The sequence below is a fragment of the Ranitomeya imitator genome, chromosome 6 (assembly GCF_032444005.1).
Source record: "Ranitomeya imitator isolate aRanImi1 chromosome 6, aRanImi1.pri, whole genome shotgun sequence".
NCBI classification, from domain to species: Eukaryota; Metazoa; Chordata; class Amphibia; order Anura; family Dendrobatidae; genus Ranitomeya; species Ranitomeya imitator.
Genome location: NC_091287.1, coordinates 51,346,170 through 51,370,720, shown reverse-complemented (window position 1 = coordinate 51,370,720; position 24,551 = coordinate 51,346,170). Strand labels below are relative to the sequence as shown.

The window sequence follows — 24,551 nt, the reverse complement described above, 5'->3', positions numbered from 1 at the left end:
TCTTTACGATAAGTTTTGCAATGAATTTGCAGCAGTAAATCGTACCAAACACAGTGGGAAATTCACCACTGTCCTCAATACATTTATAGAACTCAAGCAGTGGGAGTTCTGTAGTATACATCACATAGTGAACACCGAGACTGCTGTATATACATCACATAGCAAACACCGAGACTGCTGTATATACATCACATAGAAGATACAGAGAAAGCTGTCCCCTATATGATGTATATACAGCAGACTTGGTGTATCCTGTGTAATGTATACAGCTTTCTCTGTATCTTCTATGTGATGTATATACAGCAATCTCTGTGTTTACTATGTGATATATATACAGCAGTCTTGGTGTATACTATGTAATGTATACAGCTTTCTCTGTATCTTCTATGTGATGTATATACAGCAGTCTCAGTGTCCCCTATATGATGTATATACAGCAGACTTGGTGTATCCTGTGTAATGTATACAGCTTTCTCTGTATCTTCTATGTGATGTATATACAGCAATCTCTGTGTTTGCTATGTGATGTATATACAGCAGTCTTGGGGTATACTATGTAATGAGGCTGCTGTATATGCATCACATAAGGGACACTGAGACTGCTGTTATACATCACATAGGGGACACTGAGACTGCTGTATATACATCACATAGAAGATACAGAGAAAGCTGTATACATTACAAAGTATACATCAAGACTGCTGTATATACATCACATAGGGGACACAGACTGCTGTTATACATCACATAGGGGACACTGAGACTGCTGAATATACATCACATAGAAGATACAGGGAAAGTTGTATACATTACACAGGATACACCAAGTCTGCTGTATATACATCATATAGGAGACACTGAGACTGCTGTATATACATCACATAGGGGACACTGAGACTGCTGTATATACATCACATAGAAGATACAGAGAAAGCTGTATACATTACACAGGATACACCAAGTCTGCTGTATATACATCATATAGGAGACACTGAGACTGATGTATATACATCACATAGAAGATACAGAGAAAGCTGTATACATTACACAGGATACACCAAGTCTGCTGTATATACATCATATAGGAGACACTGAGACTGATGTATATACATCACATAGAAGATACAGAGAAAGCTGTATACATTACATAGGATACACCAAGACTTCTGTATATACATCATATAGGAGACACTGAGACTGCTGTGTATGCATCAAATAGGAGACCCCTAGACTGCTGTATATACATCACATAGTATACACACACTGAGACTGCTGTATATACCATACATAGGAGACACCGGGCTGAAGTATATACATCACATACAATACACTAGGACTGGAGTAAATACATCAGAGGAAACATGGGGAATGCCAAATATACATCACAGGAGACATGGTGGATGCAGTATATACATCCCATGAGAAATGAGGCTGCAGCATATACATCCAAGGAGACATGGAGCTGTGGCATATACATGCCAGGAAACATGGTGCTGTGGTATGCAAATCATAGGAGACATCAGGTTGCGGTATCTACATCACTGGAGGAGACATGGGGCTGCGACATAGAAATCACAGGAGACATGGGGTTGTGACACAGCCATCACAGGACACATGGGGCTGCTGCATAGACATCACAGAACACATGAGGCTGTGGCATAGACATCACAGCAGGCATAGGGCTGTGGAATAAACATCACAAGAGAGATGGGGCTGTGGCATAGACATGACAGGAGACATGGGGCTGTGGAATCTACATTACAAGAGACATGGGTCTCTGGCATAGACATCTCAGGAGACATGGGGTTGTGGAAAAGACATTACAAGAGACATGGGACTGAGGTATAAACATCACAGGAGACATGCCACTGCTGTATAGACATCACTGGAGACAGAGAGTCTGCGGTATAGACATCACAGGAGACATGCGGTTGTGAAACAGACATCACAAGAGACATGGGGCTGAGGCATAAATATCACAGGAGACATGGGACTGTGGGATATACATCACAGGAGACACAGAGGCTGCACTATAGACATCATAGGAAACATGGTGCTGCTGTATTTGCGTCGCCCTGCCAGGGCCGTAGGGTACCCGGCACCGGGTCCGGTGTTTACAGGGGGATGTCACGGTGGCGACCCGGTCCGTGGCCCTGTGCGCCCATGTAAAAGGGGAAAGTGTTTAAAAGGGGTTTGGTGAATAGAGTTTATGTTCATGACGCCACCTATGGTATTCGGTCAGTGGGGACCAACGCTGCTTTAAGGGGTCCTCTGTGGTGATGTTATGGCAGCTAGATGGTATAACTTCCCACAGGTGAAGTGTATCCCCAGGGCTCCCAGTGTGTAGATGGAAGATGGTGAATGGCGCAGTAAAGAACGAGGACACAGGTTTGCAGTCTCTTTACCTGGTTTACTGAAGACTTCGGGCAGCCACAGTCCAGGGTACCAGATCACAGGGCAGGCAGGGTCCAGCCTGCTTGGAAGCGAATCCAGAGCCCCCTTTACCAGGTGGAGTTAAAAGCCTTCCTCTAGTGCGGTGGTGTTGTAGTCCCTTACTGCCTATGGCTTCACATAAGGTCCTCACAGTTCTTCTCTCTGTCCCCCATAAAGGACATAACCCGTATGACTGGTGACTTGAGCCTTTTTACAGGGATTCTAGCATGCCCCAGGCTCTATATGTGTCACCGTGCCTCTTGGGTATTAGGGCGGACAGGTAACTTGCAGTTCAGCTGTCCTGCTGGTGTCTGATGTAAGTCGTAGAGTCCTTACAACCTCGGTGGTCTGGCTACCGGTTATCTGCACCTCAGAAGGAGGCAGCCTGCTCTTAGCTGGTCTCCCCTGATGTTACTCTCCTGTGCTTTGTTCTCCTGCCCGATCACTGAACAATGTTCGGCTTTCTGTATGTCTCTTTCCAGAAGCTGTAGTGCTTCAGACTACACGGCCCCTTCAGACCTTCTGACCCTCTAGGTCAGTCTGCTCCCTTCTCTGTCTCTCACAGTCTGACTGAAACTGAACTCCCTTCCCCTCCAAACCACAATATATATATAGGGGAGTCACCTAGTAATAGGATCAAAAGCTCCCTCTTGTGGCCTGGAGTGTGAACATGTTGTGTGCATTGTGATTACCTGATGAGAGTTATCCTTCATCGCTTCCAAACATAACATCACTCTCCCCGTGAGGAAAGCAATGCTACTGTGACGACCAGGACCCTGGGGCGCCACATATAGACATCACATCAGACATGGGGCTGTGGTATAGATATCACAGGAGACACAGAGGCTGCTGTATAGACATCACAGGAGACAGAGGCTGCTGTTAAGACATCACGGGAGACACAGAGGCTACGGTATAGACATCATAGGATACATGGAGCTGCTGTATAGACATCACAGCAGACATGGGGCTGTGGTATAGACATCACAGGAGACACAGAGGCTGCTGTATAGACATCACAGGAGACAGAGGCTGCTATTTAGACATCACAGGAGAGACAAAGGCTACGGTATAGACATCATAGGAAACATGGGGCTGCTGTATAGACATCACAGCAGACATGGGGCTGCGGTATAGACATCACAGGAGACACAGAGGCTGCGGGATATACATCAAAGGAGACATGAGGCTGCTGTATATACATCACAGGAGACACATGGGCTGCAGTATAGACATCACAGGAGACATGGGGTGGCCGGTGCTGTTTTCTTCTGTGGGATGGGAACCATTGTGCAATAACTCTGCCCACAAAGTACGTCCTTACGCTCGCACACATCACCAGATGTACATCACCAGTACATAATCTTTCATTGCATGCACCCGCGTGATCCTGCTCTCACAGCAAAAAAGAAATTAAACAACAAACAGCCGTCAAAATGTAGCTGCTGGCCCGAGCACTACGGTTCCTGGGAATCTGCCTGAGAGAGGAATAAAAGGTCGCCTGTTCCCCACCCCTGCAAGTGCCGCTGTGATTGCTGGATCTGGCCAGCTTAGTGTCATTGCACGCCTCCGAAGCTGCCTCTGCTTGCCACATAGCAGAATGCACAGTTCGGAAAAAGATGCAAAAACCCCTTAATGACTGGAAAATATTGCATAGCAAACTAATTAAAATACAGGAAAACAGTGTGAAAAAAGCACTATATATCTTGCACTTACATTTTGGGAACATTTTTAATTGAATGTTTGTAGAGGATTTCCATCAATTTACAAATGAGCGCGGTCACTTTGTCATACGATGCCAGTATATCCCTTTCTGCTGTAATATCTTCTTCACCTAGCTGCAATGTGGGAAACGCAAGGAAGAGGGAGATGCGTCAGATGAGCATTAATGGTAATCATTGACAATCATCAATAATGGCAGCCATATTGCTGTTCACATCCTCAAAGATTTGCTTAGCCTGAATTCTGTCTCAAGTTTGACTGAAAAAAATGGCAGCAAATTTATTATGTGTTTCAGACACCACTTTTTTGTGCCTCACTAGATAATGGGAGTGTGGCTTAGAAAAATGGGTGTGGCTTCAAGTGAATGGGGAGTGGCCTAAATTACACCAAATTGTGCTGATATTTTGGTGTAAAAAATAACCAAGATGTGGCATAAAGTTAGAGAAATTATGAAACTAAATTTTTCTTGCAGGATTTCCAGAAAAGTAGTATACCTTGAAACGCGTTGACTATTAAATTTGCATATCGTTGGAATCCGGTCTTCTCATCATTATTGACGGCAGCGTAGGTTAACCCATTCCTTTCCTGTTTTTCTCCTGATTTCTCCTTGTGAGTCTGCAGCGGCCTAAGCCTCATCAGTGGTTGTGTGCGCAGAACCATACCAGGTGAGCACAGTTGTGCAGTGTTATCCTCCTTTTCTACCCAGATAAGACCCTATTGCGCTTTCATTTTTTTTCTAGTTTTTCTACAGCTCCATTCAAAACCAACCATATCATAGGCCTTAAAGTGGATGAGCTGTTAATTTCTTAACAAAAGTCATGCCTACCACACCAATCGCCTTTCAACCCTGTTCCGACACTTCCCTTATGTGACATGTTGGTCACTGCTGTGGCTGGTTGATTGGCTGCAGTGGTCACATGCAATCAGGATTGAGCAGGAAGTACACAGGCCAGCTGTGTGCTTCTTGTCTGGCCAAGACAGACATAAAACCACTGCACACCCATCACCGTTGTGGTTTGGTTTCCTGCCATCATGTGTTTGTTTAGACGGAGCAGAAAGTACAGTGACCAGAAGGGTACCCCGAAAGTGTCACAACAGGAGCAGTGGAGCAACTGGTTAAAGTGATGGTTAATTATTTTATTATTAGACAGCAGTCTGAGACTTTTTTTTTGTTTTTGTTTTTTTATTATTTGGGGAGAAAATCTCTTTAAGCGGGTTGTCCACTACTTTGACATTATTATGCTTTGCTTACATAGCGCCATCAATCTGAAAATCGACAACCGCTCCATTCATTCTCTATGGGGCTGCCAATAAAGCAAAGCAAAGTCTCGTACTGAATGAATGGAGTGGGAGTCGAGCATGTGTCCTGCAGATCCATTCTAAAGGAGATACAAGTTCCCCTATCTGCCAGTCAGTGCAGGTCTGCGCGGTCAGACGCCCACCAATAAATAAGTTATCAGTTATAAAAATCATTTAATTTAGGTGGACGACCCCATTAATAATGTTTGAGGTGCTTTTATAATTACAGTTCATCAAATGGAGGTAAGAACAGTTTCTGAGTGCAACTAAAAGAAGATCTTAATAATGAAAAACAATCACCTCCTCTAAAAGCTGCGCCTCTTGCTGGTAATCCTGCAACAGATCATGGAAGATATTGTAGAGCATCTACACCAACACGTGAATGTACACACACAATGACTTGTCCGATACAAAGCAGTTATAGTAATTGTATGCCAGGCATATTAATGGACATACCTGATACAAGGACTCCAAAATCTGAATAAGAAATAATAAAAATACTTATCAATCCACAGACATATGATATAAATTACTAAACCATTGGAAACAAAAAGTCTGAGGTTAAACAAAGGCTGGCCAGAGGCATTAGGTGGCTGTTGGATGAACGAGGGGTGGAAGTATCATTGGTGCAACCTGTGCGGCCACACAAGGGCCCAAAAAGGTAAAGGGGCCCATTTCTACCTCCAAAGCAGGTGCACTTTTGCATTTCTAGGAGCAAAAGGGCCCATATATTGTTTTTTCACAGGGGCCGGCTACTGTCTGTGTCCGCCAGTGGGTTGAACGATGAGAGCGGTCGAGCGGTGCTCCTGTGTGGTCTCTATGAGAAAGTCAAGGACTGGCACTTCAGCCGGCGGCTTATCTTCGGGAGAACAATGCGATCGGCAGTCCAAAATCAGACATGGGTGATCAACATTTTTCCCAACCATCAATCGGCTGGCGCCCCCATACACATTGAGCCGTCAGCGCAACTCGTCAATATTGGTGAGTTCAGACAACAATAGTCTAATGGGGGCTTCAGGCAATAATAGGGGATAATAGATCATTCATCTGCTCCCCGTAGGAAACAAATGTCCGACTATCAGAATTTTTGAATTATAAAATGTCTGATTAATACGGTATATGTTTGTGTATAAATATAAAAATTACAGTGAAATACTATTCAAAACAATCAGTCCCAAAAGTGATACTTCTCTTACTTCATGTTCTTCATTGATTGTAGCGTCCAGCTCCCTGGTGACAGAATCACAGGTGGACAGCAAAGAGAAAAATTGTTGCTCCTAATAGCGAAAAGCAAAACTTTAGCACAATTTTATCAAGTACGTTTTTACGCCAAGATTTCCGTATAAATAGACTTGTTCAAAGAGAAACACTCCTTTTCTATCCATTGACTTAAGGAGACATTCTATTCTTTTAGCTGTACTTTGTTTTGTTTGTTTGTTTGCTTTTTTAAATACATGTATTTTTGGCTAATAAGCATTTTTAAGATACGGCTTCATTGCAAAATTTAGACCATGCGACAGAACAAAGAAGATTCAGAATGAGGTATCAGTAAAATCAGTGGTTATTTGTATTGTTACTCTCCCTAGATAGTTGTGAATAAATTGACAACTGGGTTGTAACCATTAAGTTTGTCACGCAGACAAGATCTTACACAGTCTGCCATTGTCACCACTGATTGGACAGTGTGGGGACACCCCCCAAAATTAGTAACACCCAGATCTCAATTTATTTACACATTTTTAGGAGGAATAGAGTTGTTAGGAGAGATGTCCTAGGATGATAAGAATTATAACGTCATAATGTCCATTTTCTCATAGTGCTGTATCATGATTTGATGAATTATGAGTCTATAATCAATCATAGTCTATGGAGACGTGTTTGATTTTGATCCAAGTCAAATTTATGAGTCCACGAAAGACTTAAACAACGCACTGATGACCTCCTGGTTATATATTTTTGCTGTCCGTTTATGACTGATATTTTAAAAAAATGTTGAGAAACCGTCATTGTTTTTTTTGTTTTTAAAGCAGACAAAAAAAAAAACTGGTGAAACTCTCGTGGTAAATACTGAAACACTGACCAAATGGAAGAGAAGATCCGTGAAGACTGGGCTCCAACACCGATGGGAAAATAAAAAAAAAAGTGAGAAAAAGCAAAAATATTAAGGATCCATAAGCTTACGCGTTTCGGGTTAGCTACACTTATTGACAGCTGCGAATAGGTGAGGCTAACCCAAAACGCGTAAGCTTATGAATCCTTAATCTTTTTTCCTTTTCTCGCTTTTTTTTTTTTAATTTCACAGTAAAAGTTATGTTTTAACATTTTTCCATTGGTGCCGGAGCCCAGTCCTCATGGACCTTGTCTCCCATTTCTGACCTGGATACCAGTCTGGCGTGTTTCTACGCTCCCTGCAGAGCACCCTGTCCAAGCAAGGTCTGCCAGGGTTCCTATGTGACTGTGACTACATGTGGTTTTCACACTGAATTGTCCTCAGAGAAGATGAGCCAATTACCATTTTTCTCCTTCCTAGGCTACACTAACCAAATACTGATGAAAATTGGTCCGATACTTTATGTATTCCAAAAAAGGATGTACTGTTAAATTAGACCAGAGCTTCTCTGTAAGTGCATAGCTTTTTTATCCTAGGTCCAGATGTAAATGTGAATTTTGGGTCCTTATCAGGAGTTCCACTTTACTTCCCCAATATAAGAAGGGATTTACGGGACGTACAATGGTGGAATGAATCTGGCAGATTTATTATTTGAATCTCGTTCCTAGAGACAATTTTACATTTTGCCTCCATGTATACATTATTTTTCCATAACGGAAAGAAGCATTTCCCAGACACACATAGAGTTCTTACCATTGGTGAAGTTTGTGCAGTCCCTTTTTCATTGTTTTTTTCATACACGTTTTCCAAATCTTTAGTGTACTAGCAAGAAAGACAAGAAAACATGTCAGAAATATCCCGACTCTACTACATTGGGGGAAATGAAGAAATGATGTTGTGCCATAATAACAAAAGAATGCTCTCAGTGGGAAAAAACATGATACGGTAATCTTGTAGTTATGAAACCTTGTACTGGATAATAAAAATAAAATAAATGATGTTACAAAGCAAACTTTCGAGACTTCTTATATACCGTGACTGAGGAAGAGACATAAGAAGTCTGGAAAGCTTGCTTTGTAACATCATTTATTTTATTTTTGTTATCCATTAAAATGTATCATAGCTACAAGATTGTCGTATTTTTTTCCCACGGAGAGCATTCTTTTTTCAACTGGCTAGCATAATACCAAAGTCTTGTTTTCTTGTAGTAACAAATCACATAAAATTTATAGTCCAGTGATTTACACACCGACTAATGAATGAAAAGTGTACAGAATTCTAATAGGTTAATTGTAAGATGCACAAAAAAACATTAAAAAAAAAATATTTTTTTAAAAGCGCCCTATAAAATTAACATAATGCGCAGCAATGTGGAAACGCCATTGCTGTGCACATGTTCACTTATTTTAACCACTTCAGTCACCAGCTCTCTAAACTTAACAGTATAGCGTAAGGCTATGTGCACATGATGCGGATTTGCTGCGGATCAGCAGTGGATTTTTCCGCGCACAAACGCTGCAGATCCGCACTGTGATGTACAGTACAATGTAAATCAATGGGCCCAAAAAAAAGCTGTGCAGATGGTGCGGAAAAATCAGTGCGGAATTGCTGCGGATTTGAAAGAAGTGCATATCACTTCTTTTGTGCAGATCTGCAGCGTTTCTGCACCCCACCATGATAAAAATCCGCAGTGGAAAAAAAACGCAGAAAAACTGCATAAAAACTGCAGCAAATCCGCGACTGTGGATTCTGCCAGGAGATGCAGATTTTGTGCAGAAAATTCTGCACCTCTTTTCCTACGTGTTCACATAGCCTAAGAGACGGCGGCTGCCACGGCAAAGCTGTCTCAGGAAAAACACCGGTGCTTTCCTAAACTAGTTTTGCTTGGGAAAAGTCTGCAATTGGGACGGCGTCCAAGGGACGGGCTGTGTGCACATAACCTAAGGGTACATGTAGACAGTTTTTTTTAGATGGCCAAAAACAGCAATTTTTCTTGTAGAATCCGCTTCAGGAAATGCTCCTTCTTTGAGGAGTTTGTTTTTTTTTTTAATAGAAAATGCTCCTTATTTGAGGAGTTTTTTGTAGAGTTTTTTCAGCTTTTTGATTGAATAGTTTGGAGAATTACGCTTTAAAAAAGTATCATGCACTTTCTTTTCCCCTGTTAGGAGTTTTTCTAAACCTGAAGTGGAAGAAAAATACAAAATAGAATGAACATATGAATAAGACATTTTTCAATAGAAAAAATTGAAAGAGTCTTTCAAGATAAACCTGCTCTAAAAAATTCTTAAAAAAAAACTCCATATGCAGATGACCTAAGAGTTCCCAATCTGAAGACTAGAGGAGGGTAAAGGGTCCTTACATGGCAAAACAAAAATTAATCATTTCTAGCATTGGAATATTCCAAGTACGCTGACGAACGTTTGTCTAGTAAAAGGTTACAGAATTATTAGGTAAGTTGTATTTTAGAGGATTATTTTTGTTATTAATCAACAACTATGTTCTCAATCAACCCAAAAGACTCATAAATATCAAAGCTTAATATTTTTTGAAGTTCTCACATTTTATGAGGGACCACAGGTTCTCTATGGGGTTCAGATCAGGTGAACAAGGGGGCCATGTTTTTATTTTTTCTTCTTTGAGACCTTTACTGGCCAGCCACGCTGTGGAGTAGTTGGAGGCATGTCATGGAGCATTGTCCTGCATGAAAATCATGTTTTTCTTGAACGATACAGACTTCTTCCTGTACCACTGCTTGAAGAAGTTGTCTTCCAGAAACTGGCAGTAGGTCTGGGAGTTGAGCTTCCCTCCATCCTCAACCGAAGAGGTTCCACAAGTTCATCTTTGATGATACCAGCCCATACCAGTACCCCACCTGCACCTTGCTGGCGTCTGAGTCGGAGTGGAGCTCTCTGCCCTTTACTGATCCAGCCTCTGGCCCATCCATCTGACCCATCAAGAGTCACTCACATTTCATCAGTCCATAAAACCTTTGAAAAGTCAGTCTTAAGATACTTCTTGGCCCAGTCTTGATGTTTTATCTTATGTTTCTTGTTCAAAGGTGGTCGTTTTTCAGCCTTCCTTACCTTGGTCATGTCCCTGAGTATCGCACACCTTGTGCTTTTTGTTACTCCAGTAACGTTGCAGCTCTGAAATATGGCAAAACTGGTGGCAAATGGCATCTTGGCAGCTTCACGCTTGATTTTCCTCAATTCATGGGCAGTTATTTTGTTCTTTTTTTGCCCAAAACGCGCGACCCTGTTGGCTATTTGCCATGAAACGCTTGACTGTTCGGTGATCACGCTTCAAAAGTTTGGCAATTTCAAGACTGCTTCATCCCTCTGCAAGACATCTCACAATTTTGGACTTTTCAGAGCCCGTCAAATCTCTCTTCTGACCCATTTTGCAAAAGGAAAGGAAGTTGCCTAATAATTAAGCACACCTTATATAGGGTTTTGATGTCATAAGACAACACCCCTCCTCATTGCAGAGATGCACATCACCTGAGTTACTTAATTGGTAGTTGGCTCTCAAGCCTGGACAGCTTGGAGTAGGACAACATGTATAAAAAGTATCATGTGATCAAAATACAACTTGCCTAATAATTCTGCACACAGTGTATTTCCATCTTATTGTGATAACTTTATAATTGTGGGGGGGATTCAACCTCTAAGATCTCCACCATTAGGATAAAGGGGGCTATATTTAGGGCTGCATGCATACTAAGTTTTTTGTGCACAGTGGCGATCACTGGCTGTACAGGGATCTGCAGCCAACCCCATCTATAGCATGAAGCCGTGTGACCGTTCCCTGCACAGTGGGGACCAGGGCACAGAGGTGAAGGAAGAAAGTTACTAGCGCCACAGCCTCTTTATCTGAAGACTGCAGAATCTCAGAGTTCGGAGTGCCACAAACTATAAAGTTATGATGATCCCAGAGATATAAGATGGAATAAATTTTTAAAGGGTTTTTTCACCATAAAAAATTACGACATATTGTGAGCCAAACATTTTGATCAAGAAGGGGTTGTCCTAGCAGAACTGGGGAAACTAAACACTCTTTCCTCGTACATCTGTAAGAGAGTGTGGATCGCCCCCACGTAGGGGCAATGGGGTACTCGGTACCAGGTCCTTCAGTTCCCTCAGCTGGGATGTCACGGTGGCCCGACCCAGACCGTGGCCCTATGAGGTGCGCCCAATAAAAGGCAAAGTTCGTAGATAACGGTAGTGTTCGTGACGCCACCTGTGATATTCGGTCAGGGTGACCGACGCTGCTTAGGGGTCCGCTGGGGTGATGGAATGGCAGCTAGATGGTATACCTTCCCACAGGTGAAGTATTTCCCCAGGGCTTCCCAGAAGTGTAGATGTTGATGGTGGATGGTGCAAGGTGCAGTAAATAACGAGGACACAATGGGTGCAGTCTCTTTACCTTTACTGAAGGCTTCAGCATCCACAGTCCAGAGTGCCGGATGACAGGGTAGGCAGAGTCCGGCCGGTCTGATGGCAATTCCAGAGTCCCCTTATCCAGGTGGAAATCAGTAGCCTTCCCCTTGCGCACAGTAACGTAGTAGGTCCCTAGTTGCATTAGCTACCATAAGGTCCTCACTCTTGTTACTTCTCTCTCTCTGTCCCCCAGATGGATAGGACATAACCTGTATGACAGTGGTGGCCTGAGGCTATTTCATAGGGACCCTAGAGACGCCCCTCCTCCGCGTTGCCACCTTGTCTGCTTAGGTGTTTAGGTCGGACAGCCAACTTGGAATCGACTGCCCTGCCGGCCACCGGATCTGCGCTCAGATGGAGGCAGCCTGCTTCTAGCTGGTCTCCCACTGTTGTTTCACTCCTGTTGCTATGACTTCTGTGCTCACTCAATACGGCACACTTCCTTTCTTGTCCTTTCTTAGGAGGCTGCCGCATGGGTTGCAGGCGCAGCTCCGTGTCCTTCCTGCTGAGCCGCTGATGTTCCTTCTTGTTCCTCTGTCTGCCTGACAGGAATTCCCTGGGCCGAGCCTAGTCTGCTTCTCTCCCTCTCCTCCTCCTGGCTCCAACTGTCTGACTTCCTAACCAACCCACCAGTTTTACCCTTTGTGAGGAGTGGCCTAGTACATAGAACCCTTAGCTCCCCCTGGTGGACCAACGTGTGAAGTGTGTGTGTGGCTGTGATACCTGGCAGGGTGAACTCCTTCGGTGCCATCAGACGTAACATCGCTCCCCCTGGTGGAAGAACGACATTACTGCAATGACCAGGACTCTGGGGTGCTGCAAGTGGACAAGGAGTCCAATCCCCATCATGAAGAAGTCAAGGTCATGAAGATGTCAAGGTAGTGTGCTGAAAGTTATTTTGTGTGGTTATATCTGTGGATATTATAAAAAGTATTCTATCCCTATGGCTGGTGTGTGTTTCAGGCTCCTGCAGGGTTAACTGCAAGGTTTGCCCCAGGGAGTGGGGGAGGCTGCCTTATGGGGGAACCAGTGGGGAGGTCTTAGGGATATAGGAAGTAAGTAGTCAGTGTTGGGAAGGAGGTGAAAAAAGGGAGACAGGTTTATTGGTTGTGGAACTTCAAGGCTCAGCATGGAAAGGAACTTGTGACAGCGGCGGTAAGACATCACAGGCAAGTGGAGATCCCTGCAAAAAGGAAAGCTTGTAAGTTCCGGAAACGTATTCTCCAGTAAGAAGGGGAGCTTAGGAAAAAGTAGCTCCCTGCTGTAGGTACTACAACAGGGGGCTTCTTCTCAATGTATGACCCTACCCCTCAGAAAATGCAGAAAATATCAACTTCTTCCCATGCCCTTGAGGCCCCTGTGGTTCTTTCTGCCGGGAACAAAATGCAAACTGTTAGTCTGCAAATGGAGCCAGTGTATTGTATGGAAAATGGAGGGGGAGAATGTATAACCTGAAATCCTCTGTTCACCAGTTTGGCCGTGCAAAAAATGGACAATGTTTGTAAAGACTGGTCTGGATTATTGACTGAAATGGTTACCGGTGGCGGGACTGCACCAAGTGCAATGGAAACGACGATGGACATAACAGTTCAAGGAATAATGTTGCACTTGCACACCCACAACACTCAATCCTCTCTAACTGGCCCCGACGTGGAAAGTGCAGCCCACTCACACGACTACAGCCGGTGGCTAGCTTACACATCAGTGCATACAAACTCTTAAAGGGAATCTGTCAGCGATGTTTCACCCCAAACTATTTATATATGTGTAGCTTTTTCAAAAACAAGTCCAGCAATACATAACTACATGGCCAGTCCATTCTTCTGTTGAGAAATCAGCTTTTGAATTGTTATGAAAATAAGTCTTAAGAGCTATAGTAGATCTGAAGCCTCTGTCACTCCTGCTCTATTCACCGCCCTTTGCTGCCTCCTCCTACTTGACTAACGGCTCCCTTACCTGATATCACAAAGCATAAAGGCTGTCGGTCAAGCAGGAGGAGGCAGCAACGCTGGGCGGGGAATAATCTACCATCGCTCTTCAGCCTTCTCAATATAAGCACTTACTTCTCATCAATGGAGGGACAAACTGGCCATGTAAACACACTGCTGGACTAGTCTTTGAAAGAGCTACAAATACATATAGTTTTGGGGGGGAAATCCTGCTGACAGATTCCCATTAAATGGTGTGCCGCAGAAGAAAAGTTGAAGGCATCTCTGTCTCTTCATTCCTGGGATCAGAAGGGTCTTCAGATGTTAGATTTGAGGAAATGCCCCCAAAGTTATGCAAGGGCATGAAGACAGAAACAAACACAAGGTCCTTCTGTGGTGTCCGAGGTTGCCAAAAGTTGGCTCATTTTGGACAGAGACATTCTCATTCTTAAAAAAATGTGGACTACTTTATTAGTCCACATACAAAATAATTCCTTTTATTTCATACTTAGCTCTACATATGCTGTTTTTAAAATCCAATGTCTCCCGATGGTGAAAAATTGTAAATTAGGGACAAATCTTCCCATAGGGCCAACTCAACATGCATATCATATCTGACCACTCATTGTAGGAAGACTTTCCATGTATAGTCAGCTTTATACCATCCCAGCCATTATAGCACAAGTGCCCTCACCTTATCGAGGTTTATGCAGCTCTGCCGCATTTCATTCACACTGTCATCGGAGTCACCCATCCTTCCAGACCCAGTCAGAGACATGGCATGTTGCTGGATAGAATCAGCCTCCGGAGGAGGTTGCAGAACCATGGGGAGAAATTCCTCAGCTGCAGTTTTCAACATGTTTCTCTTTATGGGATTGAGATGTGCAGTCTTCTTTGGAGTAAATGATGGTTTTGGTCTTGAGTTGTTCAGGAATTTGATGGTTGCAGTTGTAGCCATGGCTGTAGGTGAGGAAACAAAAATCTTATTAACTCAATAAAAAAGTCTTGAGAGATGGTAAAGCAGAGGAGAACCCTCTAGAAAACAGTACCATCCATGTCTGTACTCACTCCCTTGCACTTCTGCTCCTGTCACTAGACGGCACAGCACCTCAACTCTGTCTTGTTAGAGCCCTGCTTGAGCCTTGGGCTGGACTGCTCACTATTTAATCTCCTACCCCCCTGCTTCCAGTTCTAGGTTACACTTACGCTGTAACAGAGTCACTTCTCGTGGTCTCCTGGCAGCGCTAAAGATGGCTACCACAAACAGGCTTGGCACTAGCAACTCTGTTTTACAGATCCCAGGGGTTGCCCGGCCTTCACCCTTTACACCCTACACAGGTATCTGGACTTGACTGGGACCCCTTAGTCTGGGGTCATGGAGTTAGCTGCTGTTCAGTGGTGCAAGCTGGCAACAAGAATGGTCTGGTGTCCGGGTCAGAACCATAAGGTCAGTGCAGGGGCAAAATCCTAAGGCAGGAGAGTAGTCAAAGAAACAGGCCGAAGTCAAAATCATTAATGTCTGCACACACGCAAAGCAGGATACTGAGATGTTCACTGGAGCTAGTAAAATTATAACTGGCAGTGGACAGCAGGCTTTTAGGAGCTTAAATCATTTGCAGCACCACCCAGCGCCAAACAGTAGGAAGCAAACACTTGCAAAAGTTAATTCTTGATCTCAGAAAATGGACGCAACTACAAGTCTCACAGAACTAGAGATGTCGCCTGCAACAAGAGAGCAGCGCCAAATGGCGACAGAGGCAGAGACAGAACGGGCAGGCACCTATATGCAATGACATGTAAAAGTTTGGACACCCCTGTTCGAATTAACTGATATTGTGAACATTTAAGCAAGCTGAAGATGAAATGATCTCTAAAAGGCCTAAAGTTAAAAATAACACATTTCCTTTGTATTTTAGGGAAAAAAATATTGCTATTTTTTTACATTTTAAAAATTACACAAAGAAAAATGGGACCATGCAAAGGATTGGACTCCCTTTGAGATTTGTGTGCTCAGGTAAATTTGACCAAGGTTTCAGACCTTAATTAGCCTGTTAGAGTTATGACTTGTTCACTATCATCGTTAGGAAAGGTCAGTTGTTGCAAATTTCTCAGCTTTATAAAATCCCTGCCCCCTCTATCCTTGTGCCAAATAACAACAGCCATAGATTCTTCAAAGCAGCTACCTAGCACTGTGGAAATGGTGGAGGCCCACAAAGCAGAAGGCTATAAGAAGATAGCAAAGTGTTTTCAAGTTGCCCCTTACGCAGTTTGAAATTAAATTAAGAAATGGCAGTTAACAGGAACAGTGGAGGTCAAGATAAGGTCTGGAAAACCAAGCAAAATTTCAATGAGAGCTGCTCGTAGGATTGCTAGAGAGGCAAATTAGAACCCCCAATTGACTGCAATAGACTTTCAGAAAGATTTAACAGACTCTGGAGTTCTGGTACATTGTTCTACTGTTCAGAGACACCTGCACAAATATGACCTTCATGGAAGAGTCATCAGAAGAAAACCTCTCCTGCGTCCTCACCATAAAACTCAGTGTCAGAAGTATGCAAAAGAACATCTAAACAAGCCTAATGCATCTTAGAAACAAATCCTATGGACCGATAAGGTTAAAATAGAACTCTTTGGCCACAATGATCAAAGGTATGTATGGAGAAAAATTGCACAGAATTTCAGAAAAAGAACATCTCTCCAACCATTAAGCATGGGGATGGATCAATCATGCTTTAGGGTTGTGTTGAAGCCAATGGAACGAGGAACATTTCACAGGTAGCGGAAAGAATGGATTCAATTAAATTTTAACAAATTCTTAAAGTGAACTTGTCACTCCCCCCAGCAGTAATGCTGCATTCTGACAAGGTGGCTCTTTCAGTTCGGGTCCCTGGCACTGCTGCAATAATCGCTTTTGAAGTTTGTCCCTTATACCTGTGAAATTGTCCCAGGGCATGTCTTTCCCCCCTAATCCAGACGCCTCGCAGCCGTCACTCAGGGCCTCTGCGCAGCGGGCGCCGCCTCCTCTTTCTTCAGTAGCGTCCCCGGCGCTTGCGCTGTTGTTTTTTTTGGGGGGGCATGCGCAGTTGCGCTGCACTCCGAACTTACAGCACAGGTGCCGGGGACACTAATGAAGAAGAGGAGGCGGCGCCCGCCGCGCAGAGGCTATGAGATGCATAATCACCTTTAATGTGGTCTGAGGTCATAAATCAGTTTAACAGGTGCCTATAAAATGAGAGATGAAAGATCTACCAACTCTCCTATAAGACTGTCAGAACGGGCTCACTGACGGATTCTCAGTTAACTCCTTCTGCAGCCAGCAATAGAAAGTAAAGTACAACAGAGAGGCTGTAGAAGACAAACGATGCAAAATTTTTAATGAAAGCAAATTGCAAAAAAATGATTTTTAATCATGCCTGTAGTGAACCCAGTTCTAAGGTTGGGAACATGTTGCCTAATAGGAGGAGCACTGGGCCTGAAAGTCCGGTGTCTGTAGTTATAGTGACTCAATGCAACACATTTAGAATTCGTCCCAGAATAATTACAGACCATTTTTACAGACCTCAGGTCTTTTCTTGTCTAATGTTATATTTCAACCCATAGCCGACCTCAAAACCACTGCAGATCTGATGAAACAAGTAACTACACGACCCCATTAAAGGACGAGCAGCTGAAGGAAAGCGCACACTGAGATACAATGAGCTGCACCAATAGTCCTGGCTGTGGTGTATATTCACAATGACTGACGCCGACCATACTTCATTAATGGGTTTGTTTTCTGTTATTTGCAAGGGAATGGGGCTGACCTGCAGTACCAGATACAGTCTGTGGACAGGAGGGGCACTGTTGTAAAGAAAAAAAAAGTAGAACTTCTTTTCCAATCTCATGAACCATTTTATCTCCTCAACAACAATTCACTGCTCATTTACGGTGCCTTTTGCTAGACCCTAATGTCCAGTGCCAAAAATGAATAGCACGATGAAGAAGTGGGTGTTGGAGACGAGCCAGTACCATCCTCAGCAGGTGTAAATCATTTGTAATATATAGCTGACACCCTGGACATATTTCTGTTTTACTCACTTACGGTATATAGCGCCATCATATTCCGCAGCGCTGTACAGACATTATCACTGCTATCCCCATTGGGGCTCATAATCTAGATTCCCTATCAAAACCTACAAGAAATAAAATGAGCAAAAACTCTGCTGTAACTAAATAAGTAAAAAGCAAAAAGTGCATCTAAATAACACATGATTCTTAGTAATACTGTTTTTGATCAAAAATAGCATAAAAGCCATCCCACCACGACAAGGTAACTCTGATCGGGACGGGTCCTACCCTGTCTAATATTAAAAACCTTATCATGCGTCAAAGTTGACCTCAGTGTGTGAATAAGGGCAGACAAAAGGACCAAGTCCCGACCAGTGGACACCAGTCTGGGGAAGCCTTTAAATGTGATTTCCAGCTCAGGAAAAGGAGGCCACACCTCGGCTTGCACAGAATGCAAAAATACAAAGAAAAAACACACAAAAATTGAGCTTGGATTGAGTTGGTATACATACAGCACATAAACACATGTTCATATTGGCCATAAAGCACACAAAACCTACAAGAAACAAAATGGGCAAAACCCTGCTGTAACTAAATAAGTAAAAAGCAAAAGTGCATTTAAATAACACAGAGTTCTTAGTAATACTGTTTTTTGATCAAAAATAGCGACAAGGTGACTCTTTGGTATTTTTCGGGGATTACGATGGAAACCCGGACGCAGCACTCAGTGGTGAGCTCTGTTGGTGTGCGCACCGAGACTATCTTTTCTTTGTTTGGTTTTACCATTTTCTTTCTTCTTCTAAGAGAAAATGTGTGCATATATGAAAAAGAAAATGACACTAGAAGGCAGCATATGCATGTAGTACCCCTATTACACTGCAGATGGCGATGCTGCACTTCGTATTTTCTCAACATTTCTAAGGCCTCTTTCACACTTCCGTCTTTCAGCTCCCGTCACAATCCCTCGATTTTTGAGAATGCCGGATCCTGCATTTTCTCATAGACTTGTATTAGCGACGGATTGTGACGGACGGTTATCCGTTTCATTCGTCTTTTACTGGATCCTGCATAAAAAAAATGGTCCGTCGGGCAGAGAAAACGTTCAGAGGAACGTTTTTTCTGCACGTCGGAAAATCGGTCAGCGACGCATCCTGCGCTGCCCGTCACTGGCTACAATGGAAGCCTATGGTTGCAGGATGCGTCACTGCCTGTGAAAAGCAGGAATCCATTGACGGGTCCCGTCTTTTCAAAGAGCATGCGTGGAAGAATGTCCCGTTAGGGAAATTCTCTCTCGCTCGCTTTCTCTTTTTACTATTGATGCTGCCTATGTAGCATCAATGGTAACAAGATAGAATGTGAAAAATAATAAAAAAAATTTAAAAAATCGCAGTATTCTCACCTACCGGCGTTCCTGCGCAGTGATGCTCCCGGCAGCTAGCGTTACTACCTAATACATTGCGAAATCTCGTGAGAAGTCGCGGTCTCGCGAGACCGTGACTTCTCGCGAGATTTCGCAATGTATTACTAGGAACGCTAGCAGCCGGTAGCATCGGTGCGCGGAACGCCGGTAGGTGAGAATACTGCAATTTTTTATTTTTTTTTAACCTTGTTTGTGTTGTGTATGCGTTTTCCCAGCAGAAAACCGCTGCGAAGACGCATACACAACAGGTGCACATAGCCTCGACGGGTCCGTCAGACAGACGGGCCCAGTGCACACGTTTTCCACAATCTGCACAGGATCCGTCATTTCAACGTCTTGACGGATCCTGTGCAGATTTGGAAGACGGAAGTGTGAAAGTAGCCTAAATGGTTCAATTTCTTGTACTGCAAAAATTCTTACAGAACCCGGGGATTCTGAGGGGGTTTTTATGCTGCATTTTACAGTGTCTGACGGCGACATACATTGGACATTTGGCTATGGACCTGGCAACAAATAATTTGACATGTGTTAGTAGTTACCTTTATTTAATAAGCTGGCGCTTAGTTTCAGCCTGCTATGTTCATTATTTCATTCATTTTCAGACCGCCAGATAATCAGTTTGCAGCTTGATCCAAGTTTGAGATTTTCTTTGTGTGAGTGTCCCTATCTGTAATATAGGCTGGACGTGAGAGCTCTCAGTAGCCAATGGGCCTCTGTCTTCACTTGCCTTACGCACAGCTCTACAATTAGACTTATCTCCCCATCCAAAAAAAAACATGGACGACTTTCATTAACATTGTCATCCGTGTTTGTTTTTTTTACATTGGTGTGAAGTCTAAATTTATACATCAACGGTATAAAATTCGCAAGAAAAAATCCTGCGCTAATAATTGCAATGTATCCACAAAAATAAGATGCAAAAAGCTTCTCCACCTTTTAATATCTATCGGTCAGTGAAAAACGGACATTACACGGACCCATAGACTGTCATTGACGCGTTTGATCTGGCACTCGGGTCAATAGCGGATGGGTTTCTTATGCAAGGAACACTCAGTTCAAAAAAAAAAATTGGACATGGGAACTTGCACAAGTACGTGTCGCAAGAACGAAGAAAACGGACAGAACTTGTGCGTAAAAAAACCTGACGTGTGAATGAGGCCTAACACTAAGAGAAGGAAGAAGAGCGGTCATCAGTAGGAGCTGAAGGATTTGTATTTTTTATTTTGCAAATAACTAAGCTAGTTAAAGGAATTACAGTCACTGATGCGGAAAAATAGTTTTAATGAACAACATTTACAAAGATTTGCATTTAGGAAGTAAGTAACCAATAAAAAAAATCTGGGCAAATAGGTATATAGAAAGTAAGTTACTGAAGCCCCAAAAAATATGAAAGCAATGATTTGTTCTATAGCTTAATACAGGTAATTAAAAAAAATCGTAGGTAACCCTATGGCTAAATATATACTCAGATGTGGATTGTGCACTTAATTATTATTATTATTTTGTTACATCTTGCCCTCATTTAAACATATAATTTATTTATATACACATATATAATATATTATAGATTGTGATGATAATGTCATCTGTGGAGTATGATGGCTCTAATAAGCGTAAGAATTAATGTAAGGCCAGATTGCTGATGTGTGCAGTTCTCCACGTCCACCAGCAGAGGGCGAATACATGTGCTGCCTCCATTCATTATGATATCTATTGTTACAGACCATAAAATGACACAATGAATGAATATTTATCATTGTGTACACTATGAAAAGCTTAGCAGTTTTTTCAGCACAGAAATATTAATAAACACAGCGCTTCTCCATCCCGCTATATCGTACCATTAGTATCAATGTCAGTGCCAAATTAATATTGTAGTGTGTGACATTATAATTAATGAGTTAAAACACCTACATCAGAAATTCTCCCATAGGGGGATTTATCACTCACCGAGAAAGCTGAGTGTCCGAAGTTACAATTTGTTGCACAATATCGCAGGTTTGGGGAAGCCAATATGGATTGGCAGATCGGTGCCAAAAATCAGAAAAAAAAAACAGACAGGAACCAGCAGGCGGCAGACTGACAGTTAACTGGCAGGTGGCAAATGTGCAGGTGGTGGATGGTCATGAGCCAACAAGTGGCAGATTGACAGGTAATTGCCACTATCCTGCTGAGCAGACTATAAGTAAACCCTGATCTTTCCCCCAGACCCATTACAGCAGTTTGGAGGGTTTTCCCTGGTTGAACACTTTAGGGAAGTCTCCAATAGATAAGATCCAATAGGCAATAATCAAGATGGCATTAGGTCAGAGAAGACACGAGGGAGGTCAATAAATAACACTAAGAATAAAGGAGTATTCCTATCTTGGAGATTTATCACTAATACATAGACTTTGCCATAAAGATCTGATAGATGAAGATTGCACCCCAAAAACTCTCACCTATTCCTGGGATGACGCCATCTTTCCCCGGTGAAGACGAAGAGGTAGCATTTCTATCTCTCCGGTAACTCTCCACTGAAAAGTTTTCGGAACTTCGATATAAGTGGAGTGAGCCGCAATGTGCAGCCACATCTCCATCAGGGCTCATTCTCCAGAAAGGTGCATGTCTCAGAGGGGCATCTATCAGACATATATGGCTTAAATGTCCAAGATAAGGAAACTCATTTAAGGACCAGCAATGAGTATAATGTAAAAATCATCTGATGTTCTGACAAAGCACTGGGACCGTGGCAGCATGTTGCGATTTCACTCCACACGTGTTCTGTTTTTTTCACGGACAGAAGGCTGTCTTTAACCTTTTCCAGCACCTGCACAGGCGTACTTCTCTGCCCTGTTGAGCAAATGCTTTGTTGAAGTCGAGATATACTATATCTACCGCATTTCCCTGATCCACCCAGTCATGATTCCATCATAGAAGGAAATTAGATTAGTCTGGCATGACTTGTTTGCTACAAACACACACTGGCTCCGGTAAATTACTGATACAAATGTTTGCATATGTACCATGTATTGTATTCATAGTGTTCTATGTATATTTTATAATTCTTACTGTGAGAGCATCATACTGTGTGTGCAGAAATTCAATATATGGAGGAATCAGACCATGTGCTGAATGATTCAGTAGGTACATCATACCATGTATGAGGGGCTATGGGGTCATCATACTGTGTGGGAGGCCATGAAAGTGGCACTTTACTGTTTTAAAACACCAATGGGCTTCAGTAGATGCAATATTTTTTTGTGGGCACCTAAAGAACTAGGCAAAGTCAGGGATGTGGCTTAACATAAAATAGAAACGCCATGTGCACCACAGCCAGTGTGCCGCTTTCCTGTGTTTTGAAGTTGGGAGGTATAGCAGCATTATATGTGCCTCTGTTTAATTATTTAAAATGACACTTTACCACCCTCACATCAATCTTATAGACTACATGTGTACAAAACTGCAAAAATGTAGTGCATTTTCTTAAAGTAGGAGTGAAACTACAATATATTGCTCAACTGTCCCACCTCAGATGCCAGAATTTGTTTCTTTTCCCTATGACTGACTCCCTTTTGTTTGGCAAACACCTCTGTCAAAATCACCAAAAGCTTTTTAAGGTCAGCTCAGGTATCCATGTGCTGTTGAGTATTCAGGAAGCCAAGCTTTCAGCTACTTTGTGTATTAGGCCAGTCTCACACATCCAGATAATTCCGGTACTGGAAAAATCGGTACCGGAATTATCCGTGCCCGTGTGTCCGTGTGCTTACGTTGAACATCAGTGTGGCACACGTGCGGCAGCCGTGTGCCGACTGAGGACTGTTGTGAGTTCTGTTTTTGGGCTCCCTCTGGTGGTTACTGATGGTACTGGGTGACTTGTCTTTCCTGGGTCTCTGGGTTTCACCTGTTCCATCAGGATATGGGAGTTTCCTATTTAACCTGGCTTTGCTGGCATTTCCTCGCCGGTTATCAATGTATCCAGTGTGTCTTGTTACCTCTGCTCCCTGCTCCTAGAACCTTCTGGTCAAGCTAAGTTTGGATTTTCCTGTTTTGGTGTTTTGCTTTATTTGGTTTTTAGTCCAGCCTGCAGATATGTGATTCTTTGCTGCTGGTTGCTCTAGTGGGCTGAAATTGCTCCTCATGTACCATGAGTTGGCACATGAGTTCAAGTAATTTCAGGATGGTTTTTTGAAGGGTTTTTCGCTGACCGCGCAGTTCACTTTTGTATCCTCTGCTATCTAGCTTTAGCGGGCCTCATTTTGCTGAAACTGTTTTCATACTGCGTATGTGCTTTCCTCTCATTTCACCGTCATTATATGTGGGGGGCTGCTATTTCTGTGGGGTATTTCTCTGGAGGCAAGAGAGGTCTGTGTTTCCTCTAATAGGGGAAGTTAGATCTTCGGCTGGAGCGAGACGTCTAGGATCATCGTAGGCACGTTCCCCGGCTACTTTTATTTGTGTGTTAGGTTCAGGGTCGCGGTCAGCTCAGGTTCCATCGCCCTAGAGCTTGTTTGTATCTGTGCTTGTCCTTTAGTGATCCCCTGCCATTGGGATCATGACAGAGGACCACACGGACCGTGCAGGAGACAGCGCTAGAGTTAAGCGCTGTCCCCTGCGTGCGGTGCTGAAGCCGGTATTCATCCCTTCTTCCCAGCAGCATTCGCTGGAAAGAAGGAATGAATAATCTTTTTTTTTTAAATTTATTTTTGTTTTTAAAATACAGTTGCCGGTAATCTGCCCCCTCCCACCCCCTGTGCGCCCCCCCCCCCCCCCCCCCGCTGGCATTAAAATACTTACCCAGCTCCCTCGGCGCTTACATCCTCTCAGCGTCGCTGCTTGTCCTGTATGAGCGGTCACGTGGTGCCGCTCATTACAGTAATGAATATGCGGCTCCACCCCTATGGGAGGTAGAGCCGCATATTAATCACTGTAATGTGCGGCACCATGTGACCGCTCATACAGGACAAGCAGCGACGCTGAAAGGATGTAAGCGCCGAGGGAGCTGGGTAAGTATTTTAATGCCAGCGGGGGGGCGCACTGGGGGTGGGAGGGGGCAGATTACCGGCAACTTTATTTTAAAAACAAAAATAAATAAGAAAAATAGATTATTCATTCCTTCAATCTAGCAAACGCTGCTGGAGAAGAAATGAATGGGGCTTCAGCACCACACGCGG

At 43.2% G+C, this 24,551-nt stretch overlaps 2 protein-coding genes across 3 annotated transcripts in view; one reads left to right on the top strand and one right to left on the bottom strand.

The window, feature by feature from the left end:
- Positions 1-12,613, bottom strand: part of CCDC7 (coiled-coil domain containing 7) — a 53,527-nt gene extending 40,914 nt beyond the window's left edge. The window contains exons 1-6 of one of the 2 annotated variants that reach the window (XM_069729666.1): positions 11,990-12,613; positions 8,318-8,386; positions 6,651-6,731; positions 5,911-5,931; positions 5,755-5,787; positions 4,150-4,271 (exon numbers count right to left, since the gene is read on the bottom strand). In XM_069729666.1, the coding sequence (XP_069585767.1) occupies positions 4,150-4,271; positions 5,755-5,787; positions 5,911-5,931; positions 6,651-6,731; positions 8,318-8,386; positions 11,990-12,145 (482 nt within the window). In that variant the 5' untranslated portion in view covers positions 12,146-12,613. The remainder of the gene's footprint in view (positions 1-4,149; positions 4,272-5,754; positions 5,788-5,910; positions 5,932-6,650; positions 6,732-8,317; positions 8,387-11,989) is intronic. The other variant, XM_069729668.1, reaches the window with a different exon arrangement.
- The window catches only part of EPC1 (enhancer of polycomb homolog 1), a 218,719-nt gene that overhangs the window by 2,365 nt on the left and 191,803 nt on the right, over positions 1-24,551 (top strand). The window lies entirely within an intron of this gene.